This window comes from Leguminivora glycinivorella, chromosome 22 (genome assembly GCF_023078275.1).
Source record: "Leguminivora glycinivorella isolate SPB_JAAS2020 chromosome 22, LegGlyc_1.1, whole genome shotgun sequence".
In the NCBI taxonomy this organism is placed as follows: domain Eukaryota; kingdom Metazoa; phylum Arthropoda; class Insecta; order Lepidoptera; family Tortricidae; genus Leguminivora; species Leguminivora glycinivorella.
In genome coordinates, this window is record NC_062992.1 from 8,810,225 (window position 1) to 8,834,611 (window position 24,387).

The 24,387-nt window shown below is 38.4% G+C and overlaps 1 protein-coding gene across 5 annotated transcripts in view; it reads left to right on the forward strand.

The window, feature by feature from the left end:
- The window catches only part of LOC125237918 (transmembrane protein 68), a 52,734-nt gene that overhangs the window by 27,090 nt on the left and 1,257 nt on the right, over nucleotides 1-24,387 (forward strand). For 2 of the 5 annotated variants that reach the window (XM_048145153.1, XM_048145151.1), the window contains exons 2-6: nucleotides 9,318-9,456; nucleotides 17,808-17,902; nucleotides 20,836-21,000; nucleotides 22,787-22,980; nucleotides 23,370-23,573. In XM_048145153.1, coding sequence (XP_048001110.1) covers nucleotides 9,318-9,456; nucleotides 17,808-17,902; nucleotides 20,836-21,000; nucleotides 22,787-22,980; nucleotides 23,370-23,573 — 797 coding nt within the window. Of the gene's footprint in view, nucleotides 1-9,317; nucleotides 9,457-9,505; nucleotides 9,607-9,781; nucleotides 9,907-17,807; nucleotides 17,903-20,835; nucleotides 21,001-22,786; nucleotides 22,981-23,369; nucleotides 23,574-23,663; nucleotides 23,746-24,387 lie in introns of those variants that run through there. The other 3 variants (XM_048145152.1, XM_048145154.1, XM_048145155.1) reach the window with 3 other exon arrangements.

The window sequence follows — 24,387 nt, forward strand, 5'->3', positions numbered from 1 at the left end:
CAACCTGACACATATTGTTTTAAACATACGTTTGGCGGATTCAAACGGATAAACCGCAACAAGTCGAACTTGTTAAATTCACAATGCAAATTTCTCTCAGTGTAGGCTTTAACTCTGTACCTGTAATAGATTCTCCTTGAAAAAAAAATAATGTACCAACACTAGGTACCAACTCTCGATTTTCTTCGCTAATATTCCTGCTTAATATGTAATACAAAGTAATGATAGGTGTCAACCCTGAACCGGTTTAACGACAAAAACGAAATTATAACAAGACGGATCACTCGCAATTTGCGCGCTTGCTCTTTTTGCGCATGCGTGCGGACTTAGGGCTGCTCATCTGCATTCTTTTACTTTAGTGCTCGATTTGCTAAGCTCTCATTCTGTGAGGTCTTTCTTACGTTGTATCAAACGGATACATTTTTATAGACTGAGAACCCAGAGCCGCCAGACCTTCCTAATTTTGTCAAGGATTAAACTTTGGGATCTCTTCAATTTCTTCAACCTAGCGTTTTCCCGGCCTAGCACCAGGGTCCGCTTTCCTGCTCATCAGTATTCTCCACTTTGCCCGGTCTTCGACATCCTGTGGGACGTTATAAAAAAATTCTCATGTTTTTTATACACAGTGTTTTTTTTGTTTTCCGTTAAATTCGACACGTAGCTAGGTTCATTATCAGGAACCATCCTGTAGATCACTTTTAGTTAAATTCGCAAAAAAAAATGTCATCATTTTCATACATAATAAATGAATTTATTTAGAGCCTTAAGAATAACATTCAAGTAAATGTCAAGTGATTGATGGCACATGTCAAAACAAATAACATTAGGAATTGGTAAAGGCTGTCACACACATGTTCAGTAATTATCTTTATTTTTTTAATAACTCGACAATCGTAAGAGTTAAAACGCTACTTTCTTAGAGAAATTAATTGTATTTGATCTAAAGAACCTTCCCTTAAAGTTAACGGAGTTCAATAAAAACAGGGTGTATGTGTTATAAAATAGGATCTGTTAGGAATTGATAATCATTATTTCCTGAATATTTCACACACAGTTCTAATGAAAATTAATATTTAAATGGCCTTAATTGTGAATAATATACATATGTATCACAACTCCTAGCGAAATAACCTAGTGTTTTGCAGGCCCATTTCTTAAGACGAGAAAAAAAGTAGGTACCTACACGCTGCATAACCGCACCACGGTTTACCCTTGAATCGCCGACATACACTTGATCGAATATTATTTCAAAGACAACTTAAACTTTCGATGATTTGTTGTCGATGAAATGATATTCGATAAAAGTTTGTCCGCGAAACAGGTACACCAGCCACCTGCTGGAGGTCGCTATATCTTGGTCTAACTAAATATAGGCCGTACTAAATATAGGCTACTCTTATGTGACATGGGCATGACAATAAAAGGATGGTTTACAGAAAACGGGTGTACGTACACCCCGCGCCACGGGGGTGTGTAATGATTAGTATAACTTTTTTTGGTATAATAACGTTTGATATAACAACATTTCGTATATATTTAAAGGATATAATCACTCATTTGACATAATTAACATTTGGTATAACCACAAAATATCTACTTTTATTTTATATGTTATATGGTATAACTATCTATTGATATACGATTACTATAATATAACTAGCAAACAGTATAAAACATTTCATAAATTAATTTTATTCTTTTTTGAAGGGATCACAGTTCTAACCTAACCTAACCTACTTTTCTGATAGCAGTACATATGTTTAAGGGTCAAAGTTCTAACCTAACCTAACCTATTTTTCTGGTAGCAGCGCGTTGTGTGTAGGGGTCACAGTTCTAACCTAATCTACTTTTCTGGTAAATGATGGATCTAATTTATTGTACAATTGTTTTTTATTCTAACTGTGCTTTAGAAAAAAATTGTGTTATACAATTTATTTATTATAGGAAATAAGCATTATACTAAAAGTATGTTATAATAAATGTTATTCGAAAAAATATCATTATATTAAATAAGACTTATACAATTTGTTAGTATATTATTTGTTGTTATATGATTCAATAATTATATCAAATGATCGTTATAACGACTAAAAATATATCAAAAAAAGTTATATTGATCGATACGCACCCGCACCACGGTACACCCCGCACCACGGTACACCCCGCACCACGGTACACCCCGCACCACGGTACACCCCGCACCACGGTACACCCCGCACCACAGTACACCCCGCACCACGGTACACCCCGCACCACGTTTCACCATCCTTTTATTGTCATGCCCATGTCACATAAGAGTAGCCTATACAGTGTGTGTATTCCATACGGGCGAATATTTGAATAACGATTAGTATTGGACCTAAGGAGCCTAACTACATGGTTTTCTTATTGAATAGATGAGATTTTTTTTTTCATACATAATAATTCAGCACGCAATGTATTACGTCCGCATCAATTAGCGTACCTACCTAAACGTCATTACGACATGACGTTTATGTCATGTCAAGTTAATATGGACGGCGTACATTGCTGCTTGGTCAGATTAAAAAAAATAATTACTCTTAATTAAAAACACTTTTTAATAAAATGATTATCCTATATGATTCGTATGATTAGATACTATAACTGGATACATTATTCGCCCGTATGGAATCCACACGCTGTATTTGATCGCCAGTGTCCGAGGTGTGCTGTTGTTAGTACGGCCTATATTTAGACCAAGATATAGCGACCTTCAGCAGGTGGTTACCGGACTAGCCACAATACAAGTTTTATGGGAGGATCCGTTATTTTTAATTAAAAGTTAGCATTGTTTCCAGCAAAACGTAAATATCTGCATAGGTGGTACTTGAGCTTTTAGCTGTCGAGATCTTTTTTTTTGCACTTTAATAATACAAAATAAAAATTCTGAAAAAAACCCTCGACCGCGACCTAGTAGACCGATTTTTATGAAACATGGCTAAGAACACTCCCGACTAACTCAGCTTTCAAACAATCGGTTCATCCGTTCGGGAGTTACAATGCCACAGACAGACACACACACAGACAGACTGGCAAACAGACAGACAGTACTCAGGCATTACCTTTGGCCCCTATTTTTACTAAGTGAACAATTAAACACTGTCAGTTTCAGGATCTAGTTTGTATAACAATAGGTCAGAAAGTAACTCGAATAACTTGTAATGTCTAGACGCATTGAAATAATTTAAATGACGTATAAGTATCCTAATTGATGTATCATCATAATATGTCTCGTTAATTGCAATATAATCGATTTATTTACAATGTAATGGCTTGTTAACATCTCGTGGTTTTAGTTGTTATTGCTGTTATCTCAGTGGAAAATTATGTTTGAAACTAGTTTTTTCCGGTCACTTTGTCTATAAATGTAAATTGGCTTTTTTATTTTGCTGTTGTTTTGGTGGATACCTAAGTAAAATATAGTTATCTCTTACGTACAAGACAAGATATTCACCGTTTGTCCTACCAAAATCTTGCAAACACTGATTATCAGTAACTCAAATAAGTGTTTTTGCAAAAATTTCATTTTTGGCACAAGCTTTTATCACCGACTGTACCTTCCTTTCAACAGTCATCTACTGCTCTACGAGAAGTTTCTAAAAACCCCTAACTCGATGGGATACGACGTTTCATGACAGAGTTCCTATGATCACCTTTCTGCTTCATCATCAGATCAGCTCCATGATACCATAATATTGCATTGTCACGTGATTTACATATGTGTGCAAAATTTTTCAGCTCAATCGGAAATCGGGACGTGGGTCAAATTTAGCTTCTACGTTTTGACCCAAACTAACATACTAACAAGTCAAGCTGAATAAAAGCTTGGAAAAAGCGAATCCTTCTGTTATCTACTTCTATTTTGACGACTGGTCGGGCACCTCGGCAGTAACTATGCCTCGAGGGCCAAAGGTCCTGGGCTCTAATCCCAGTAATGGCATGTTTATTTGTGCGCTGAATATTGATATCACTTTCACTTTGAACATCTTAGGTAATATTAAATAGTATGATGGAAATCTTGTGTTCCTCATTTATTTTTTCATTTAGTTTCATCGTTTATACCATGACAGTCCTTCCCGCCCAATGGTCAGCAGTCACCTTAGCCTAAAGACGCCTGAAACTCCATATAATGTTTTTCTGTTGGCTATAGAAATCGTCGATTTTCGCGGAAGCTAGTTATTTGCATAATGCATAGGTCGAGGTTAATATTGTTTGAAACAATGCTGTTCTAGACATTTGCCCTCAAGTAGTATCCGTTTACATGACTTCAACTATTATGCTATTATGTGCTTTAGATATGTCTTATGTAACATGATATAATGCCTCTATTTCTTTACATTTATTGCAATTATTAATTTGTGTAGCAGATTCAGGTGCTAAGGTGAAATTAGGTCATGGTCACAGGGTACGGAAATCGTTTCATATGCATTTTTTGTTCATACATTCTTTAAAGTATCACGGTTCAGGCAGAGGAATTCAAGAGAGCTGTTAAAAAAAATAGTAAAATGAGGGCCTAAATCGGTTTTTATTTAATTCCGTTTTTTTACTTAGTATTTTTCAATTAAACTTTATAGGCTGAGATGGAAACGGACTGCCACCTGTATATATGGCCTAAGCGATATTTTCTTTTGGGTGCGTTTTGAAATTAAGGATTTTATTATAAGTTGTTTTAATTTATAAAAAAAAAATTATAGGACGATCTTACACAGATTGACTGAGACCCACGGTAAGCTCGAGAGGCTTGTGTTATGGGTACTTATATATATAGAGGTATTGGCTACGTGCACGACAATTACGCCCACTACCATGTGAATTTGAAGTGGAAAATGTCAAAAAATGACATGTAAACAAACACTATATTTTAACGATTTTTCGTTAATTTTAAATAAATCGAATAACAAGAGCTACTATTTCAAGTGTAATTTAGGTAGATAGATTATAAAGACAAGGATATAATACCAAAAATCAGTTTCCAAAGCATTACTCACGGTATAAACTTCCAACCCCAGACTACAGAAAGAGTCAATAAATTGGTGCTGGCAGGGCATATAGGGAATCTTGAAGAACATAGGAGTAATGGTACAAGTTTTTCGAGCTAGTGATATGGTATTCGCTAAACCTCCGTCCCGTTAATGCCATATAAAATAAATCTAAACGTAAGTACGTACCTAGTCATGTCCGCGGCCGCAGAAATATCCGACACGGGCCTATTCCCAGGCTAGGCCTGAATCTTTAAGCATAATCTTTTACAGTAGAAAAAATACTAACAGCGTATTGAACAATATTAGGTAAAGAAAGCTTAAATATAATTTATTATAATGTTTTGTTTTGACATGTCACTTACGTTTTCTTTTCACCGTAGCTATCCATTTAGTTTTTTGATCCAAGTGCAACGAGTATTTATGCCATTATTTTTACAATTAACAACGAAACAACATTGATACCCCATATCAAACATTACACCACATTGTATTATATTTTATGAGTTTTGATAGATGACAACCACAATCAGTGTCGATTTTGACCACCGCAAGCGCTGCGATCGCTTTGTTTACCCCCTCCATGCACTTCGCACGAAGCCAATACAAATACTTATATACATACATAGAAAACATCTCAGGAACAAATATCTGTGCACATCACACAAATAAATGCCCTTACCGGGATTCGAACCCGGGTCGTCAATTATAAGGTACTATTCGTTGCGAATTTCCTAAGTTTCGCGCCAGCTAGCGGTATCCCTAACCATTCAGACCACATGTTTACATGCTAAGTACCCAAGCGTACATCTCCCATGTTCCATGAGATAGTTTCATAATACTTATTTAAGCGATAGCCGGGCCACAGGCTATCATAATTGTCGTATTACGAAACCGTTATCATCAAGGTGTCCACGTGGGATGCACTCATCTCATATTGGAAGTTAAAATGTGACTGATAGATATTGTTGGACATTTTCCGGATATCTTCAACTACCTAATTCATTTATTCCGTTACTCTTCTCCCGTTACTTGGGGTCGGCGCAGCAGATCTTCCTCAATTCCTCAAGTATCAGCCGAGAATGCTGTTATATTTTGCAAGACAAGGAGACCGCTATACCACACCTCGGACACTGGCGATCAAATATATGAAAGAGGCGCGTTCCTAGCACACAGTCTAAGCTCGTGTAGGTGAACGCGTACCATGCTTGTATGAGTCAGATATGACAGGTCGACAGTTCGCGTTTTTGACAGGCGGTAACTGTGAGGTAACCGAGAGGGGATGGGCGGCACTTTCCGCGGGGAGCGGGAGTGGCCATACTGTACGATAGTACTCTTTATTATACTGTGGCTATACTTAACCAGAGTAACTAGACAAAGTCACAATCACTTGGGCTTCGTAAGCGTTTCGTAGCTAGTTGTCCCTACAGCTCTTCTGTAGTGCCGACAGAGCAGGACTGCGTTTTGATCGCGTAACATCAACGATAACATAACTTCAACTATGGTGCCAGAACAGATTTAAGGACAACCTAAAACGTTACTAATAGATAAGTCCCCTTATCATAAAAAAAATATCAACATCTATGATGGTTACACCTGAAAAATCAGAGGGATTGTAAGTCCGTTGCGGTGCGGTTAGAAAATGAGACCAGGACCCTTGTTTTTTTCTCTATGAAATATATCTTGAAATTGCTCAACAGATCGCCAGTCGATAATGGACTCATAAAAAAACGATGATATTTAGTTTAAAACAAATGCGTTTCTCGCTGTCTGTGTGTCCCTTAGTGTCCCGTGTATGTACATACATACAATCACGCCTGTATCCCATTAAGGGGTAGGCAGAGCACATGAAACTACTAAAGCTTCAGTGCCACTCTTGGCAAATAAGGGGTTGAAAAAAAAAAACACTGTGGCATTGCAATGACAGGTTGCCAGCCTCTCGCCTACGCCACAATTTAACCCATATCCCATAGTCGCCTTCTACGACACCCACGGGAAGAAAAGGGGTGGTGAAATTCTTAACCCGTCACCACACATGTAACCCACACACAGCCCCGTACAGACCCGTGTATGTTTAGATCTTTAAAAATACCTGCGCAGGATTTTGATGCGGTTTATAATAGATTATTATTTAGATAAAGTAATTCAAGAGGAAGGGAAGGTATGTATCTATACTTAATTGTATAATGCCCCCGCGTAGCCGGGGCGAATCGTTATTATCGTTATAATTCGTTTTTTCTCAACACTAAGTGCTTATTAAATCCGTTATCTAAATAAACATAAACAAATGATCTACACAATTAATATAAAAAGGCCTCGAATCACTCGCGTGATGGGTGGGTCTGGGGTCACGGTGCACTGTTTGACCAGACGGCCAATAGACTGCGATAATATGCCGGATGTAAAAAATGGAGCGATGCGTGTGCGTGTACGCAGTAACAGTATAATAAAGAGTACTATCGTACAGTATGGCCACTCCCGCTCCCCGCTGAAAGTGCCGCCCACCCCCTCTCGGTTACCTCACAGTTACCGCCTGTCAAAAACGCGAACAGTCTACCTGTCATATTTCACTCATACAAGCATAGTACGCGTTCACCTACACGAGCATAGACTGTGTGCTAGGAACGCACCTCTTTCATATATTTGATCGCCAGTGTCCGAGGTGTGACGCAGTTTAAGGTGCGGTAATATCAGAAAAGTTAAAAAAAGTCTTAGCTCTGGGCTGGGGTCAAAATTTGTGTTAAGTAAATTTAGAAATTTAGAGGAGCTTCAGCTATCCTAATCCACATTAGAGTCTGGCTAATGAAAGTTGAACCCGCAAAAACGAGGCAGTTTCAAAAAAATTGGAGCAGACAACACATTGATTACATGAATTTACTTTTTATAATTTCTAATTTATTTTCAGCACCTATTTTACTACATTTTTTTTTGGAAGCGCTGGTAGCTTAGCGGTAAGTACGAGCGACTTCCAGAGGTCGCGGGTTCGAACCCCGGCTCGTACCAATGAATCTTTCGGAATTTATGTGCCAAATGTCATTTGATATTTGCCAGTCACTTTTCGGTGAAGGAAAACATCGTGAGGAAACCGGACTAATTCCAATAAGGTCTAGTTTACCCTTCGAGGGTAGGCACTAGTTTTACGAAAGCGACGGCCATCTGACCTTCCAACCTGAAGGGTAACTAGGCCTTATTGGAATTAGTCCGGTTTCCTCACGATGTTTTCCTTCACCGAAAAGCGCCTGGCAAATATCATTTCGCACATAAGTTTCGAAAAACTCATTGGTACGAGCCGGGGTTCGAACCCGCGACCTCCGGATCGTAAGTCGCACGCTCTTACCGCTAGGCCACCAGCGCTTCTGCTGCGCATTCGTCGAGTAAAAACCTTAATCTCTTTGAAAAAATCCTCGAAAATGGATCGAAACATGTCGAGCGTTTATTCGACCTAATTAAAACGTGAATAACCAGCTCAAATTATTTAAAATAAGTACATAAGAGTAAATAACAAGTTAATTAATAGAAAGCCTACCAGGTTATATCGGTTATTGCTCTCTGAACACCCTGTAAAGTGCGATACATAGGTTGTTTCCGAGCACAACATCCTGTTTGGGAGATAGTGCATGATTTCAGCTCTATAATTAACGGAGTGATGAAATCATTGCAGAATCATAACTAATGATCTGCTATCGATCTAGATGTTTATAACAACTGACCTAATGGTGTTGAGAAATGGTTAAACTTAGCGGCATAAGAAAGGAACATTTTGTCTGACATTCGACTGATTGATTCGCCATATAAACAAGAGTAAAAAACGTACATTGTGTCATACATACATATAATCACGCCTGTATCCCATAAAGGGGTAGGCAGAGCATATAAAACTACTCAAGTTTCAGTGCCACTCTTAGCAAATAAGGGGTTGAATGAAAACGAAACTGTAACATTGCAGTGACAGGTTGTCAGCCTCTCGCTTACTGAAATTCTAACCCGTCACCACACGGGCATGAATCAAGTTTCATTATGATTAATTGATGGTATTTTTTTGAATATTGTATAACTAGCTTTATTTATAGTGTGTGAATCTGCCTAAGAAATCTATATTATTTATGGTCATGGTTCGTTAATATTTCTTGTACCTATGTGGGCAGCTTTTGCACGTTGTAGTAACCTCAGTCACCCGTTGACCACGAACGCTGTAAAGTGTTCGAAACGTCGGGATGAATTGTAAATTTATTATAATTTAATCCGTTTCCATAATTTTATGTCACAAGTGTCATAAATTAACAATATAACGTATTTAACCGCTTTCTTTCTTTTCAGTGGAATACGTGGACACAGAATACAGCTTGTGGCTCACATGGTTCCTGATGCCAGTCGTCGTGACATTCCTGTTACCAGCAGTCATCATAGTACTTATATACGTCAGCGCCATCATATTCCATCTCTACAGACTCTACAGGTACGTCTCTACTAGTGACTTTATAACAGAATACAGATTTTAACTCACATGGTTCCTGATGCCAGTGGTGGTGACATTCCTGTTACCAGCAGTCATCATAGTACTTATATACGTCAGCGCCATCATATTCCATCTCTACAGACTCTACAGGTACGTCTCTACTAGTGACTTTATAACAGAATACAGATTTTAACTCACATGGTTCCTGATGCCAGTGGTGGTGACATTCCTGTTACCAGCAGTCATCATAGTACTTATATATGTCAGCGCCATCATATTCCATCTCTACAGACTCTACAGGTACGTCTCTACTAGTGACTTTATAACAGAATACAGATTTTAACTCACATGGTTCCTGATGCCAGTGGTGGTGACATTCCTGTTACCAGCAGTCATCATAGTACTTATATATGTCAGCGCCATCATATTCCATCTCTACAGACTCTACAGGTACGTCTCTACTAGTGACTTTATAACAGAATACAGATTTTAACTCACATGGTTCCTGATGCCAGTGGTGATGACATTTCTGCTACCGGCCGTCGTCATAGTACTTATATATGTCAGCGCCATCATATTCCATCTCTACAGACTCTACAGGTACGTATATCTCTGTATTTTCTATACTTACCGTCAATGTGGGATCGGCATTTAAAACGTATTGCAGGGAAGACCGGCTAAGGTCTCCCCACTCGATCGAAGTTCTTGGACAGTCTTGAGCTGTGCCAAATTGGATAGAGAAATTATGAATTAATCGATAAAATCGCAGTGCAGTTTTGCAGCTCAGTGTACGTATAATGTTTTATCTATAGTCACATAAAAGTCAAAAATTAAGTAAGAATAGGTTTGTTAGCTTCCAACGAGTGTACTGAAAAAAAATAGAAGCCCCTCGACGCGGGGCTTCGTCGCGTCGACGGTTACTCACGAATGAAGAGAATGATAGGTTTTGTTTTATGCTACGTCGGTGGCAAACAAGCATACGGTTCGCCCGATGGAAAGCGGTCACCGTAACCTATGGACGCCTGCAACTCAAGGAGTGTCACATGCGCGTTGCCAACCCGTTAGAAACTTGTACACTCCCTTTTGCTGTGTTAGGTATTTACATTTAAAGCCTATGAATTTTATAGCCTCGCAGATAGGAAAGTTTTCTCTCTTAGGTAAATTATAATACATAAATAATAAATAAATAATAATAATAAATATTATAGGACATTCTTACACAGATTGACTGAGGCCCACGGTAAGCTCAAGAAGGCTTGTGTTGTGGGTACCCAGACAACGATATATATTGTATAATATATAAATACTTATATACATAGAAAACATCCATGACTCAGGAACAAATATCTGTGTAATAATTGAATACTTATCGAAAATCCGTGAAAGTTTATTTATTTACTTAACTAAGTTAAAATCAATTAAAAAGTCACTTTCATCAACCATAGATTATTTCCAAATTAATAATTAATCCGGTTGGTCTTCGTAAATAAATTAAATACCAAAGTGATAACACCTTCATAAGGTTGCCGATATAATCTTAAAGTTTCGATACCTACGCGAAATCATGTTGCATGACCGAACAAAAACATAATTAAATTAATCTGTAGCGGAAAATAACATCTTCACAATTGATTAAAGTCATTTATGAGCATAGTGCAATTATTAAAATTTGCACACACGCGGATAGAGTACAGTCAACCAATTGGAACCCTATTGTTCCAGATTTGAAAGTTCACATTTTTGACATATTTGTTTTGATGTGGCTAAGACGTATTGTTTGCCAAATCTAACGATTAATTTCGAATTGGTTGAATCGATTAGGCCCTATGTACAAGGAGGTGCTTAAACTAATATACGATTTCTATCAACTTAGTGAAATGTCATTTGAATCGAAATGACAGACTGCCACAGCACTAGTTTAAAAATAAAAATGAATGATAAATGACATAATAAGTAAATCCTGGGTGATAAATTAATATCGTAAAATACTCACTAACGAAGATCCGCAAAAATGTAACATGTGTTAGATTATGTTTAAAGTAAGCGAAATATTGTTTTTAAGTACTTGATTTTTTTAAATATTATTACAGGATTTTATTTAAAATTTCATTAGGTTGCGCGAGTTTACGTATTGTGGACGCTGTCATGTGTCAAAAAGAGGTTCTTACAAATCTGGGACATTAGGACACTGTAGAACTATGTCATGGTGACGTTATAAAACAGATTGTAAGAAATCTCTTACTGCTTGTCATTTTGACATGGTTGTAGAGTGGCCTAAGGTTCCAGTTGGTTGACCAGTATTTCATTTTTAACGTTTTCACCACACCCCCTTTCTTCCCGTGGGTGTCGTAAAAGTGGAATTCAACTGTGGTATTGGATTGACAGGTTGCTATGCTAGCCCGTCAGCTTTTTTTAAAGAGGGGAAATGCATTACGCACCACCCAGGCGCGGGGACAGGCCTGGGATGGTTATGTGGAACTCTCCAGGCTGATGCGAGCTATGGTTTACCCACTAAAACCCCTCTGTTATACGGCGAGGTCCCAGGCACTCCGAAGTACTCGTCCGCAACCTCGCCAGCAACCCGCCCGTCAGCTAACCTAACCTAACTGGTCACTGCATTATCACTATTTTCTTTCAACCCCTTTATTGATAAGAGTGGAACTTAAATCTGGGCGGTTTCATGTGCGCTGCCTTCCCCTTTGGGAATATATCGGGTGTCTCTAAAACGCGTTGGGGTATTTATATAAGCGAAAGTTTTTGTTCATCTATATTTTCTGTTATGAAATAGTTTCTTTCAAAAAATCGATTGGGAATATTGGGATAAATGCCAAATAAACCTTTGATAAGATGAAATTTAATTAAAATACTAAACAATTAAACATAAGGTACAGCGCGGCAATTGTAACTATTCCATTTTTTAGGGTTCCGTAGCCAAAATGGCAAAAACGGAACCCTTATAGTTTCGTCATGTCCGTCTGTCCGTCTGTCCGTCTGTCCGTCTGTCCGTCTGTCACAGCCGATTTACTCGGAAACTATAAGTACTACAGTGATGAAATTTGATGGGAATATGTGTTGTATGAACCGCTACAAAATTATGACACTAAATAGTAAAAAAGAGGAATTGGGGGTGGGGCCCCCATACATGTAACTGAGGGATGAAAATTTTTTTTTCGATGTACATACCCGTGTGGGGTATCAATGGAAAGGTCTTTTAAAATGATATAAAGTTTTCTAAAAAACATTTTTCTTAAAGTGAACGGTTTTTGAGATATCAGCTCTCAAAGTCGTAAAAAGTATGTCCCCCCCCCTCTATTTTTATAACTACGGGGTATAAAATTCTAAAAAAAATAGAGGTGATGCATGCTAATTAACTCTTTCAACGATTTTTGGTTTGATCAAAGTATCTCTTATAGTTTTTGAGATAGGTTGATTTAACTGTAATTTTGGTTTGCTGCTACGGAACCCTTTGTGCGCGAGCCCGACTCGCACTTGGCCGGTTTTTCCATTATTGGTATTACACATGATGTTGAGTTCTACCACAGAATATATAAAAGTTGGTTCTACATGTATCCACTGAGCACGCCTACCATATATAACCGGTGGACACTCTATTTATTTATGCAAAAATGGACCAGTTACTTTTGCCTCCCCCCCCCCCCCCCCCCCTCCCAGTATCCTATTATTAATTAACACATACATGATCAGAGCTGAGCTGTCAACACGTAACTGATTTCCTAAAGGTAACAGATAAAAATAATTGGCTACATATCACGTACACCAAACGTAAGTCTCCTTCACGCCCACACATACAGTCGCCGTCATATACATCAGAGCGGGCAAGGTGATCATAAACATCGGAACACGCCTCTATTACAGTGATTGTTTCCATATTTATGAGCACATTGCACGCCCATGTGTGAGTGTGCACGGGAAACCGTCCCACTTTGTCGATTGCTATAAAGCCGCTTTGTCAGTAGATTTATATAAAGATACAAGTAAATCTCGCCTTAATGGTAACCAACAAAGTGGGACGTTTTACTAAACACACTCACATATATCCACCGTGGGCCTAAATAACCCGAAAGATTTGAACCACGCGTTTTTGATGTAAAAACAAGCAAACGATGTTAATGTTATATGACTTTTGTAATTTTTGGACAATTTCTTTTTTAGGGTTCCGTAGTCAACTAGGAACCCTTATAGTTTCGCCATGTCTGTCTGTCCGTCCGTCCGTCCGTCCGTCCGTCCGCGGATAATCTCAGTAACCGTTAGCACTAGAAAGCTGAAATTTGGTACCAATATGTATATTAATCACGCCAACAAAGTGCAAAAATAAAAAATGGAAAAAAATGTTTTATTAGGGTACCCCCCCTACATGTAAAGTGGGGGCTGATATTTTTTTTCATTCCAACCCCAACATGTGATATATTGTTGGATAGGTATTTAAAAATGAATAAGGGTTTACTAAGATCGTTTTTTGATAATATCAATATTTTCGGAAATAATCGCTCCTAAAGGAAAAAAAAGTGCGTCCCCCCCCCCTCTAACTTTTGAACCATATGTTTAAAAAATATGAAAAAAATCACAAAAGTAGAACTTTATAAAGACTTTCTAGGAAAATTGTTTTGAACTTGATAGGTTCAGTAGTTTTTGAGAAAAATACTGAAAACTACGGAACCCTACACTGAGCGTGGCCCGACACGCTCTTGGCCGGTTTTTGTAATGTATTTTTAGATTTTTGAATACTTTATACATTACTACGGCTTCGCTCGCGTTAGAAAGAGACAAAAAGTAGTCTATATCACTCTCCATCCCTTAAAAAATCACGAGAATTCGTCTCTCCGTCTTGCCGTGAAGGACGGACAAACAAACAGACACACACACTTTCCCATTTATAATATTAGTATGAATATGGATTTTGTATGGCCTTTAATAAGTCATAACAAAAAAATAAAGTTTGGAGTTTTTTTTTTTCATATTTTTTTGAGTAAGAGGTTTTTGCGAAGTTTTTTTTTTCTAATATCAGTTAATTAGTATGACAACACTACAATACATAATGCTGTAATCTTCAGTCAAAAATGCGTTTTTACCCGAGTTATGACGAAAAACACTTTTAGAGAAAGATGTTATCTCTGAATCTAAGCCAAATCCAGATATTTCATAATAACATCTCTAAATGAGGTCAGGAATACACTGTTAAAATCTTTCTAGTTATTCAGGCCCACGGTGTATATGATACAGTCACCGGCATAAATAAGTGATGATTTCTGTACCTTGTCGTTTTAAATAGTTTGACAATTTTGTATGACATTTCAAGCCAGATGTTAATGTGACAAGGTATAGGTATATTAAAAATTAAAAAATATTAAATTAAATATATTGGGGACATCTTACACAGATCAACTTAGCCCCAAACGAAGCAGAGCTTGTACTATGGGTGCTAAGCGACGATATACATACTTAAATAGATAAATACATACTTATGCCGGTAATTACTGATGTGCCGACGGAAAGTTTTTTTTTTAATACTACGTCGGTGGCAAACAAGTATACAGTCCGCCTGATGTAAAGCGGTCACCGTAACCTATGGACTCCTGCAACTCAAACAGTGTCACATGCGCGTTGCCACCCCATTAGAAACTAGTTTCCAAAATTCTGAAATTTTCACATAGGAAAACTTCGGAAACTTTCCATACTTTGTATGGACAATTTTATAAATAATAAATAAATAAATAATAAATATTAAACATTCTTACACAGATTAACTGAGGCCCACGGTAAGCTCAAGAAGGCTTGTGTTGTGGGTACTCACTACTCAGACAACGATATATATAATATATAAATACTTATATACATAGAAAACATCCATGACTCAGGAACAAATATCTGTGCTCATCACACAAATAAATGCCCTTACCGGGATTCGAACCCGGGACCGCGGCGTAGCAGGCAGGGTCACTACCGACTGCGCCAGACCGGTCGTCAAAATGGATGGAAGGTTTCCATTTCATAAATTTAAATTCCCTTTTTCGTGAAATTTTCAAGAAATTTAAGATTTTTTTGGAAAGTTTCCGCAACTTACACATCACTACCGGTAACTGTAGCGCGTCTGCACATACTCCCATTCAACACTAGTCACACTATAGCGCCAGAGCTGTTGCTATCTGAACTGTTACTCATTGTGTTAACAATCATTATCGGGGGGCCAGACCACGGGTTTGACTTTGGACGTCTGGTGATAGACAGGTCCGTGTCAAAATCGTTATAGAAATTGGAGTAGTTGAAGGTGAAGAGATACGGCGATAAGTGGGTGAATTACCTCTTGGAGGCAAGTTATAATATAATAGTTATTTGTTATACAAGGGGGCAAAGTTGTATTTTAACGCTGAGTGTGGAATTGAAAAACGAGCAAGTGAAAGGATTCTATAGTTGAACCACGAGCGAAGCGAGTGGTTCGAGAATAGAATCCTGCACTTGCGAGTTTTTTAACACACGAGAAGTAAAATACATTTGCACCCGAGTGTAACACAAAACTTTTCCCCTCACTATAGCGAGGAAACTACAACGCAAAAAATGTGTTTATCACTGCTTTCAGTAGTTCCACAGATGGTAAATCATCTTTATTACTAGATTCACCTACTTTTATCAATTTTAAAGCAGTTAATTTGATTTTATTCAAGGTCAAATTACTTTACCCACTAGTACCTTACCTCACGAAACGAAACGCTGGTGAGATACCTATCTCTATCGCTCGTGCGTATTTGTGCGACAGAGCCAGACTACCTTTCGCGGCGTTTCGTTTTTTTTTTAAGTATGGATAGGTAGACGTTTGACCACGATCACACCTGATGGTAAGTGATGAATTGATGATGCGGTCTACGGTGGAGCACGCTTACTTTTTTATTTTTTATTTTATTTAAGGTTCGCCAACAGGTGTAATACAAAATCTTACATATTTAAATGGAAAATAAAATAACTTGTATTCACCCAATTACAGGCATAACGTGTGCTGATGACAAAACGTGTTATCTCCGAAAGGGCTTTTTATGGATTTGAACCTTATTGCTATCATGATAGTTGCTTTTTAACTACACTGAGACTTTAGCACGTGCTGTGGAAACGGGAGCTAACCGCGGCGAATAATAGAAACAAAGGCCTTTGTTTAACAGATTAGGGCAAAGCCGAAAAGTGCATCTCAGAAAATTCATACTATACCTATGAGATACCTATTTACTCTTGCTTTAAAGAGACCTGGATTGTACTCGTGCGGAAACACAGATTCAGGCAGGGCATTCCACTCCTTGGCGGTTCGCAAAAGAAATGTTGAAGCGAAACGCTTAGTGCGTATTTTTGGAATACTGACCATGAAGCGATGCCGCATTGCCGATTGTCTGGTGGTCCTATGGTGAAATGGGGACGGAGGAACAAGGTTGTACAGTTCCTCAGCGCACTCTCCGAAATGTATCCTGTAAAATACCGATAAACTGGCAACCTTCCGACGATGCTCCAGGCTATGTAGTCGAGAATTGGTCAGCTCGTCGTCATTGATGATTTTCTTGGCCCTCCTCTCGACTGACTCGAGCGCCGCAAGCTGGTATTTCGCTGAATCATCCCACATATTCATATTCATATTTTTTATTGGTAAAAGTAAATTACATGTCAGTGGTTACATTACATTTCATTGTGTCAAATATCAATAAAAATAATAACAATAGGTAGTTCAATTAAATGATTATATAATACATCGTATTCACTGAATACATTAGAAAATGCGTTAAATGCTTTCAAATACGAATCAATTTTACATATGCGTTAAATGCATTAAAGTATTAATTAATAATATACTAAAATACGAATTGAATACAATTTTTTTTTTTTACAATGTTTGTGTGTGGGTCGATGACACCTTATCGAGAAATTCATCGATGGTATAACAGGCCATATTTAGTAATAGTGTCTTAAGTTTGCTGGAAAATGTGACGTCGCTGGGTGCACTTCTGATTGCGATAGGTTTAGGTGAGAACAATATTCTACACACGACCGGACTTGTGCTTGGTACAGGTCGAGCAGCTGCCTAGGTGTAAAATAATGCCTCACCTTGTTGAGGATGCCCAGCTTTTTTGCAGCTAACTGAGCTTTCGACTCAATGTGCGGGCCGAAGTTAAGTTTCGAAGTCAGTGAGATTCCGAGAAGCTCAAGATGGTCGGTAATCGGAAGGGATACATTTCGTTTTCGTTTCGCGTCGCAGAAATGCCATTCGGCTACGCCACCAGCGCCTTTTTTGAGTCTATCAAGTGTTTAAAAGTGTTAAAATCATCCTTGGTACATCTGATTTTTATTTATTTTGACAGATTGCGAGTTGCCGATGGAGTTCAGAATGACTGGCGACAAGCGGCGAGACTTACGGTCTGTGCGCTATGGGACGCTCACGGGTGGCTATGGCATGGTAAGTTACAGCTAACTGTAGAAGTACGTATATTTTAAATGATATTATATTTCCAATTCAAATTTTGATTTACCTTATATTGTTTTTGTGTTAGTTTTATTTTGACGTTGAATGTATAACCGTTCCGTTGTGCTTAGCTTTGTAACCATTAATACCTTTAATGTGGACCTACCCTATCTTTTTTTACATGATTTAAAATTTATTGTTTTGTAATATATGTTGACATTTTATAACTTCAATTTTTAATCTGTTTAAGTATCTTTTGCATGCCTGTTGGTCGAATACACTGACACTTTCCTAGTTTTAAGACCTATCATGTATTTACGTGTATTCTTGCAAAATAAAAAGTTTGAAGTTTTCCATGTCTTCCTTCAATGATTCAACCTATTAAAATTCATTCTTCCCTGGTCCTGGTGGCACTGGTCCCACCGCGAGCTAGTAAGCTACGAGCTATCGGCTATAAAAACGAACAAAAAATAATCACCCCCGCGTAAATAAAAGTGACACGGCGATGTTTATAGTTACTCTCCCAGCGGTGAGCTATCAATATCGCCGTGTCTCTTTTATTTGCACGGGAGTGCTTCTATAGTATCTTTTGTTCGTTTTTATAGCCGATAGCTCATAGCTTACTAGCTCGCGGTAGGACCAGTGCCACCAGGACCAGGGAAGAATGAATTTTAATAGGTACCGGAGTCTCATATATTGAGAATTCGCCACTAAACAGTGTGCTTATCTAACCCGTCTTTCTGCATGATAAAAAACTGACATTTCCGAGTAACTGCCCGCCGTTACCGTCCGGCCAAATGATAGTCAGTGCGCTCGTTTAGAACTAGTTTCTTAATTTTATTTAGAATATGTCTATGTCTAACACTTCTGGAGTCTCCGCCATATGAGAAAAATGCTTGAAGTAACATCGCGTTTGAAACGAATCTGATAAAAGTAATGAATTGCGAAGTCAACAGGAGCAGTCTAATTGCAATATAGACACAACAAAACGGTGTGATACTATACAGCACGACCACGGATGATTTTATTAATTCTGATGCGGTACAAATTCAAGAAAAAAAATGTACTTTTTTGTACTGACGTTTAAAAAAAATGTACCCTTATGATTTTGGAGTTTCGACATAGGGCCCGTGGTCGTGCTAGGTAGGTACTCCCTGGCACGACCACACTATATTTAATGAGATTTTAAATTTCTGTTGCAGTACAAATTCACGAAAAAAAAATGTACTTTTTTGTACTTACCTTTTAAAAAAAATACCCTCATGGTTTCGGAGTTTTGACATGGGGTGTGGTCGTGCTAGATAGGTGGTACTTCCTGGCACGACCACACTATATTTAATGATTTTTTTAATTTCTGTAGTGGTACAAATTCACGAAAAAAAATGTACTTTTCTGTACTTACCTTTTTATAAAAAGTACCCTTATGGTTTCGGAGTTTCGACATGGGTTGTGGTCGTGCTAGATAGGTACTCCCTGGCACGACCGCACTAAGTTTTTGAAGTAATTTACATAGTACAATTTCAAAACACTTGTTTAGTATTCATTTGACCATCAAATTAAACATAAATATATAGGTACAAGTTAATATAATATTGTCTGTTAAAAAAGGATGCCTCTAATCCATACTTCCATACTAATATTATAAATGCTAAAGTGTGTGTGTCTGTTTGTTTGTCCGTGAACGGGTGCCGTCTGTGAAGACCGGTCTGTTTAAGCTTACTGGGGCTGTTATAACTTAGTAACTTTAATTCAAATTTTTATTAAATTAGGACACTTTGTTCGGTTGTCGTTTGTTTCCTTTCTTTTAGTGAATATTTTAAATATATGATTTTGACTCATGGAGACCATATACATCTCTAAGGAGAATTAGATTAAGTAGATATACATTTTATCTTTAGTTGTGACATTTAGAGCCATTTGCACCTCTAAAGTAATTTTAGACTTTTTTTTGTATTTGTACTTTTTAGGGTTCCGTAGTCAACTAGGAACCCTTATAGTTTCGCCATGTCTGTCTGTCCGTCCGTCCGTCCGTCCGTCCGTCCGTCCGTCCGTCCGTCCGTCCGCGGATAATCTCAGTAACCGTTAGCACTAGAAAGCTGAAATTTGGTACCAATATGTATATCAATCACGCCAACAAAGTGCAAAAATAAAAAATGCAAAAAAATGTTTTATTAGGATACCCCCCCTACATGTAAATTAGGGGCTGATTTTTTTTTTCATTCCAACCCCAACGTATGATATATTGTTGGATAGGTATTTAAAAATGAATAAGGGTTTACTAAGATCGTTTTTTGATAATATTAATATTTTCGGAAATAATCGCTCCTAAAGAAAAAAAAAGTGCGTCCCCCCCCTCTAACTTTTGAACCATAAGTTTAAAAAATATGAAAAAAATCACAAAAGTAGAACTTTATAAAAACTTTCTAGGAAAATTATTTTGAACTTGATAGGTTCAGTAGTTTTTGAGAAAAATACGGAAAACTACGGAACCCTACACTGAGCGTGGCCCGACACGCTCTTGGCCGGTTTTATATTTAGTGTAGTTCTTGGTTGTAATTCGACATTTAGAGACCTTCTACATCTCTAATTAATTGTATAGAGTTAACTTTAATTAGAACTTAGAATTAGTACATAATAGAATCAATTTTAATTTCAATTCAATTTTAAATATTTTCTAAATATGTACATGTGACGTGTAAAAGTGCCCCTGTGCCTACTTGCTGAATAAATTATTTTGATTTTGATTTTTTGATTCCGTCTTTCACGGCAAAACGGAGCGACGAATTGACGTGATTTTTGAAGTGGAGATAGTTGAAGGGATGGAGAGTGACATAGGCTACTTTTTGTCTCTTTCTAACGCGAGCGAAGCCGCGGGCAAAAGCTGGTTAAAATACATTTTACCATCTATTTAACTTTTTTTTTTTCAGGTTACGACATACAAGGCCTAGAAAACATTCCAAATGGGCCTTTCCTAGTAATATACTACCACGGAGCACTGCCTGTCGACATGTATTATTTCACCGCAAGAATGCTGCTGTTTAGGAGGCTAAACTTGCACACAGTTGCTGATCGGTTCATGTTCAAAATACCTGGTAAGTTGATTTGGAAAAGGAGCCCTGCAAAGCGGGGGTTCATCTCCTTAGACGTTTCATACAGGATGTTCCTAGTAATCTACTACCATGGAGCGCTTTCCATAGACATGTATTATTTTATCGCAACAATGCTGTTGTTTAAGAGGCTACACATACACACAGTTGCTGATCGGTTCATGTTTAAAATACCTGGTAAGTTGATTTGGAAAAGGAGCCCCGCAAAGCGGGGGTTCATCTCCTTAAACGTTTCATTCAGGGTGTTCCTAGTAATATACTATCATGGAGCACATACACACAGTTGCTGATCGGTTCATGTTTAAAATACCTGGTAAGTTGATTTGGAAAAGGAGCCCCGCAAAGCGGGGGTTCATCTCCTTAAACGTTTCATACAGGGTGTTCCTAGTAATATACTACCATGGAGCACTGCCTATCGACATGTATTATTTCATCGCAAGAATGCTGCTGTTTAAGAGGCTAAACTTACACACAGTTGCTGATCGGTTCATGTTCAAAATACCTGGTAAGTTGATTTGGAAAAGGAGCCCTGCAAAGCGGGGGTTCATCTCCTTAGACGTTTCATACAGGATGTTCCTAGTAATCTACTACCATGGAGCGCTTCCCATAGACATGTATTATTTTATCGCAACAATGCTGTTGTTTAAGAGGCTACACATACACACAGTTGCTGATCGGTTCATGTTTAAAATACCTGGTAAGTTGATTTGGAAAAGGAGCCCTGCAAAGCGGGGGTTCATCTCCTTAGGCGTTTCATACAGGATGTTCCTAGTAATCTACTACCATGGAGCGCTTCCCATAGACATGTATTATTTTATCGCAACAGTGCTGTTGTTCAAGAGGCTACACATACACACAGTTGCTGATCGGTTCATGTTTAAAATACCTGGTAAGTTGATTTGGAAAAGGAGCCCCGCAAAGCGGGGGTTCATCTCCTTAAACGTTTCATTCAGGATGTTCCTAGTAATATACTACCATGGAGCACATACACACAGTTGCTGATCGGTTCATGTTTAAAATACCTGGTAAGTTGATTTGGAAAAGGAGCCCCGCAAAGCGGGGGTTCATCTCCTTAAACGTTTCATACAGGGTGTTCCTAGTAATATACTACCATGGAGCACATACACACAGTTGCTGATCGGTTCATGTTTAAAATACCTGGTAAGTTGATTTGGAAAAGGAGCCCCGCAAAGCGGGGGTTCATCTCCTTAAACGTTTCATACAGGGTGTTCCTAGTAATATACTACCATGGAGCACTGCCTATCGACATGTATTATTTCATCGCAAGGATTCTGCTGCTCAAGAGGTTACATCTACATCGCTGATCATTTCATGTTCAAAATACCTGGTAAGTGCATGCTAAAATATATACCGTTTGGAAAAGGGTCCCCGCAAAGCGGGGCTTCGTCGTTCTTTAAAAAGTCTTATAACTTTGTACGTTGTGAATCATAATAACTATTACAACTGTGCATTATATACCACTAACCGCTCCCTGTCTGTTTTTAAAAGCTCAAATCTGATCGACTCAACTCATGTTTGAGATACCTGATAAGTAAAAATACGCGAAGGGAGCCCGCAAAGAGATACCTTCTCGCTCTTTGAACAATGTTATATCTGTTTACTATGGAATAGTGTCGCCAACATAATTTAAAGACTCATCGAGCATAATGTAGTCTCATTTGAACTTCAAATTTGGTATATCTTTCCAAAAGTTACCTTCGTTCACAAAAGAAGTCACCATCATATTTGTGATCTTCAACTTCTTTCGCAGGCTGGAAGACGCTTCTCGAAGGCCTCTGCGTGATCCCCGGCACCGTCGGGGAATGTGTCGCCGTGCTACAGAAGGGGAGTCCACTGGCCATCTCCCCGGGGGGAGTGTATGAGGCCCAGTTTGGGGATCACACATATAAGCTATACTGGAAGAACAGACTTGGCTTCGCGCGGGTCGCTATACAAGCCAAAGTTGTAAGTTTAACTGTTTAGTAGTATTTTAAGAAGACAAATCTAGAATCTACCACTCTTCTTACATTCAATGATGAAATGAGTTAAAATGGTATGGTATGGATTTTTTTGGTATTGCTTTCCGGTTAAGCGAAGATAACAACGACAAAAACGTAGTTAGGGGATCCCCCATCACGTCAGATTAGTCCAGCAGGGTAGGATCATCATAACTTCTATGACTTAAAGATCTTTCTCGACTTACAATATTGGGTTAAAATAAATAGGTACTCAATACTGAATCTAAACCTTTTCACATCGCCAACGTTATCCCTAGAATTTTTAGTGCCTACTAAAAATGAAAAATTTTAATGTAGGAACAGGAACCTTTTCTAATGTGTACTTATTATTTCCAGCCAATAATCCCCATGGTGACCCGGAACGTGCGAGAAGCGTTCCGCACAGTGGGCTGGCTACGCGGCGCGTGTCGGCGCGTGTACGCGGCTACGCGCGTGCCCCTCGCACCAGTGTATGGAGGGTTCCCTGTGAAGTTAGTCACACATCTGGGGAAGCCGATTGAGTATGACCCGAGTTTGACGCCAGAACAGTTAGCTAAGAAGGTAAGATGCGTATCTGAGAGTCATGTTTAAGATAATCTTTACAAAAGTGTACGCGGCTACGCGCGTGCTCCTCGCACCAGTGTATGAAGGGTTCCCTGTGAAGTTAGTCACACATCTGGGGAAGCCGATTGAGTATGACCCGAGTTTGACGCCAGAACAGTTAGCAAAGAAGGTAAGACACGTAGTCACGTACGGTTCGGTTGGATACACAGAACTTAATTTAGATAGATTAGGGATCATCCACATATTACGTCACACCAAATTTCAGGTTTTTGGACCCCTCCCCCCCCCTATGTCACGCTTTTTTGTATCCCTTTAACAGGGATTGTCACATTTAGTATGACCCCCCCCCCTTACACTGTGACGTAATATATGGATGACGCCGAAGAAACAAATTCATATATTTGTATAGGGGCCGAGCGTGTCAAATTTTGTACTGAAGTTGATTCTTGCCTGTAATTTTAAATATGTCTCAGGCTCTTGATTGTTCATAATTTTTGTGTTGTTGCAATTGAATATCACGTAACGAGGCATTTTTTATGTTTTGGTTGACTTCAACTTACAAAAATTGACGCCCGAAAGCTGCAAGCTGCGAGTAAAGACGTCCGTCTTTGGATTTCACTGAGTTGATTTGACACGCTAAGTAGATACGTTTGCTTGATCTATGGTATATATGACATCTGTGGTTGGATATATTCATAAACTCGATACGTTTCAACCTACTTACGTAAATTGACCTAACTTAAAACTATAAATTATAGTTTGTCATCAATCTTAAAATCCTAGCCCGTTTATTGATTACAAAAATTACGAT